We start from the raw sequence: 2,972 nt of genomic DNA, 5'->3' as shown, positions 1-2,972 counted from the left end.
CAGTCCTGCAATGCAGTACAGGGTGACCGACAAGAACAGTGCTTTTTCCTGTACTGTGCTAAATGGTAATATTTGCCTTAGAGGTATTGGTCACTTATCCTAACAATCGTCAAATTAAAAGCCCATACTCAGAAGCCAAATTAATTGAGTCACTGAGATTGTAACACGCCTATGTGTATATGTAGGTAGCTAAAAAGAAGGGCAAAGAAAGTACATGCCTGCTCAAGGAGCGTGCTTCACTTCTGAACTCTCTTCTCAAGGTAACCAACCATGGGGCAAACACCTATCACGAGATCCTTCTCCCCAACTTTTGGGATGACCTAATCCACTTGCACAACTTTATCTTTAGTGAAGTGTAAACAACCTGATCAGAACTTTTGGCTCTGTTTGGGATGCACCGCGAGAAAGAATATTTTCTGGGGCTGTGCACATCATGAAAAGTGGGGTAAGTAGGTGGGCATAGAGGCGTTTAGGCTAGCTAACAAGAAGGAAATGGGCTTTGCAAAAGACAATCTCGTCGTTAGAGGTAACTTGACACATAGAGGAAGGAAAATGAATGTCACAGACGAAAATGCAGCATGATAGTTGTCAGTGGAGTGGGTGATCGTGTGGTGGAGAAGGTAGCACTTAGGGCTTACATGAGTATGTTTACGAACACTAATTGCCAGATCGGCTATGGTGGCCCTTGAAATCTTGTTGGTTCATGCTCTAAAAATATCCATTTTTTACCTATGTGAAAGTGGTAAATGTATAAATAACATTCATACTGCAGGATGCGTTATAGCTCAACTTCAGGCTGTGATGCATGCCAAATTGGAGTAGTTCAGGTACTTCTACAATCAAAGAATTAATAAATTAACAATCCATATTTAATGGGTGATCGAAGTTCTGCAGATAACCCTCGTTCTGTAGCAATGTAGATTTCCTCGATGATATGTCCCAACACAAAGTTCTACATGATTCGTTATATTCAGTAAACGTGAGTTGCCAATTTGTGGGCAGCAGTGGTATGGCGCCGCTTTCATTAAAGAAGGCAGTTTCCACTGGAAGTTGTATCAAAGCCTTCTAATAAGAAGCAAATCTTGCAGAATAGAACGTCTCAACTTTGAGTAAGCAAATATAAACCATTTTGCCTCATTCTCGCACTCTTATGCATTTGCATGCGATCTCGTCTAAACGCAAAGATTAAATGGGATTGTAGCAAAGGTACTTGAAAATGCGCAAATGTAAATGTTCGGGAGCAAAAGTCAGAAGCACAAAACACAAGGAGCTATGCCAATTCGAGGGAAAAGCCAAAGCCCCTGCAACGGGACCAACTTGAACTCGCCAGAGCATGGTATTTCCCATGATAAGGGGCTAAACTTCATCAAAAGGGTGGTTTACACTTCTTCATGGAAGACCTTCTATGTCACCGTCGCGTTGCTAAGTGATATCTTGGTTGATAGCGCAATGTTCCCACTCTTGTTAGCAGTTTGGCCGCCTGTTTATCTAGTATTTTCATGCATGTGACTACGATAGGATTGAGCAGCTGGTATTTCACAACCTTGTTCAAATGGTTCTTTTGGGGTTTGATTGTTTGAGAAGTTCAGAAAATGTTCGTCGAATAAGTAAGTTGATAGAAACAATGTAAATACATCAAGAATTTGTAACTATTATGTAAGCTGAATCTCATCAGGTAACCCAGAGCGCCTGAAGCCTTTTTAAGACGTCATAGAATAAGTAAACTGTCGACATAAGACCCTATCAAATCCATCAACATATCTCTGCTAACTTATTCGGACCCTCCATTGATCAAATTCATATATGTCCTTTAGTCTGTGAAATTTGTCTAATAACAATCAAATCCCTTTAGGAGATAAATTTGAGAAACTGGCGTAGATACTGAACAGTAAGTCAACAAACAACCACAACTAGCAGAAATACTCGAGAAATCCCCGGATTGGATAAAAGAATGACAACAATTGCTAAGTAACTGTTGGCAGATGTGTATTTGCGTCTGTATAGTCATGCGTGGGTGTGCAGATGTGTGCACACCTACGTTAGGTAGATGAAGAGGTAGTGACTTTGTGCAAGTGATGATGCCTGCCCTCTTTTAAATGGAAGTAGGCTATGTTTTTAATTACACAAGACACCCGTGACTTACCTACCTTCCCTACAAGCAACACCAACCTCACCCCCACTTTACCAAAAGATGTCATTTTCAATACTACCACCCTTAATTCTTTTACTCGGTAACTCTCTCACTCAGAGATACACCGAATGAGTGGGTCCACATTAGTAAATGTCGCTTTATTAAATGTGCTGTTAATCAGATATTTAATACATGTCATTGTAGACGTAGAAAAGGAATGAGAAACATTCATTGAGGTACTCCTTCTCAGAAACTGGAGGATCGACTGCATTACCACAACTATCTGGTTCCGTTGTAGCATCAGCATTTTGGGACGGAGGAGATTCTTTTGGGTTTGGAGTCTTATTCGAAGTATCACTCATTATGTAGCAAGAAAACAGAGATTGACTACAAAAATGTGGGAAAGTCTCTGCAAGGCATCAACTTCGTAGGCTGGAGACTAGCAGAAAGATAAATGATGGAGTAGTTAGACCATTAAGGTGCATAGCGTTCTTTAATCACTGTGATCGCTGACACATTCTGTTTGGTGATTGGCTAGTCGGTGGATCTCTGCACACAGTGGCATGTGATTGGCTGAAATCAAACCTTGGGAGTGTGTTGAAAACATTTGCACAATCCGATGAATCTGATGTGCTTAGTATTTTGGGAAATAGACGAACCGAACGGAACCGACTCCACTGATTCCCTTACCTATATTAAGTATTGATGGGGGTTAAATTTAGAAAGGTAGTTGGGAGCGATCTGTTGAGGTAGGTTTTCTCAAAAGAAAGAAAATTAAATAAACTTTCATGGGCAAGCAATACATAATAGTTTCCAAACACAGCGTCCCACTTAAAACTCA

At 40.6% G+C, this 2,972-nt stretch overlaps 1 protein-coding gene across 1 annotated transcript; it reads right to left on the bottom strand. All coding sequences in view use genetic code 11, as the record gives it.

Annotated features, from left to right (window-relative positions):
* Positions 1-1,484: 1,484 nt before the first annotated feature.
* Positions 1,485-2,493, bottom strand: EGR_06197 (hypothetical protein; the record flags this gene model as incomplete). Its single annotated transcript, XM_024495446.1, has 2 exons — positions 1,485-1,649; positions 2,338-2,493. The coding sequence occupies 2 exons, from the start codon at positions 2,491-2,493 to the stop codon at positions 1,485-1,487; spliced, it is 321 nt and encodes a 106-aa protein (XP_024350174.1).
* Positions 2,494-2,972: the final 479 nt, after the last annotated feature.

This window comes from Echinococcus granulosus, assembly GCF_000524195.1.
Source record: "Echinococcus granulosus chromosome Unknown EG_S00052, whole genome shotgun sequence".
NCBI classification, from domain to species: Eukaryota; Metazoa; Platyhelminthes; class Cestoda; order Cyclophyllidea; family Taeniidae; genus Echinococcus; species Echinococcus granulosus.
This window is presented reverse-complemented; position numbering and strand designations above follow the sequence as displayed.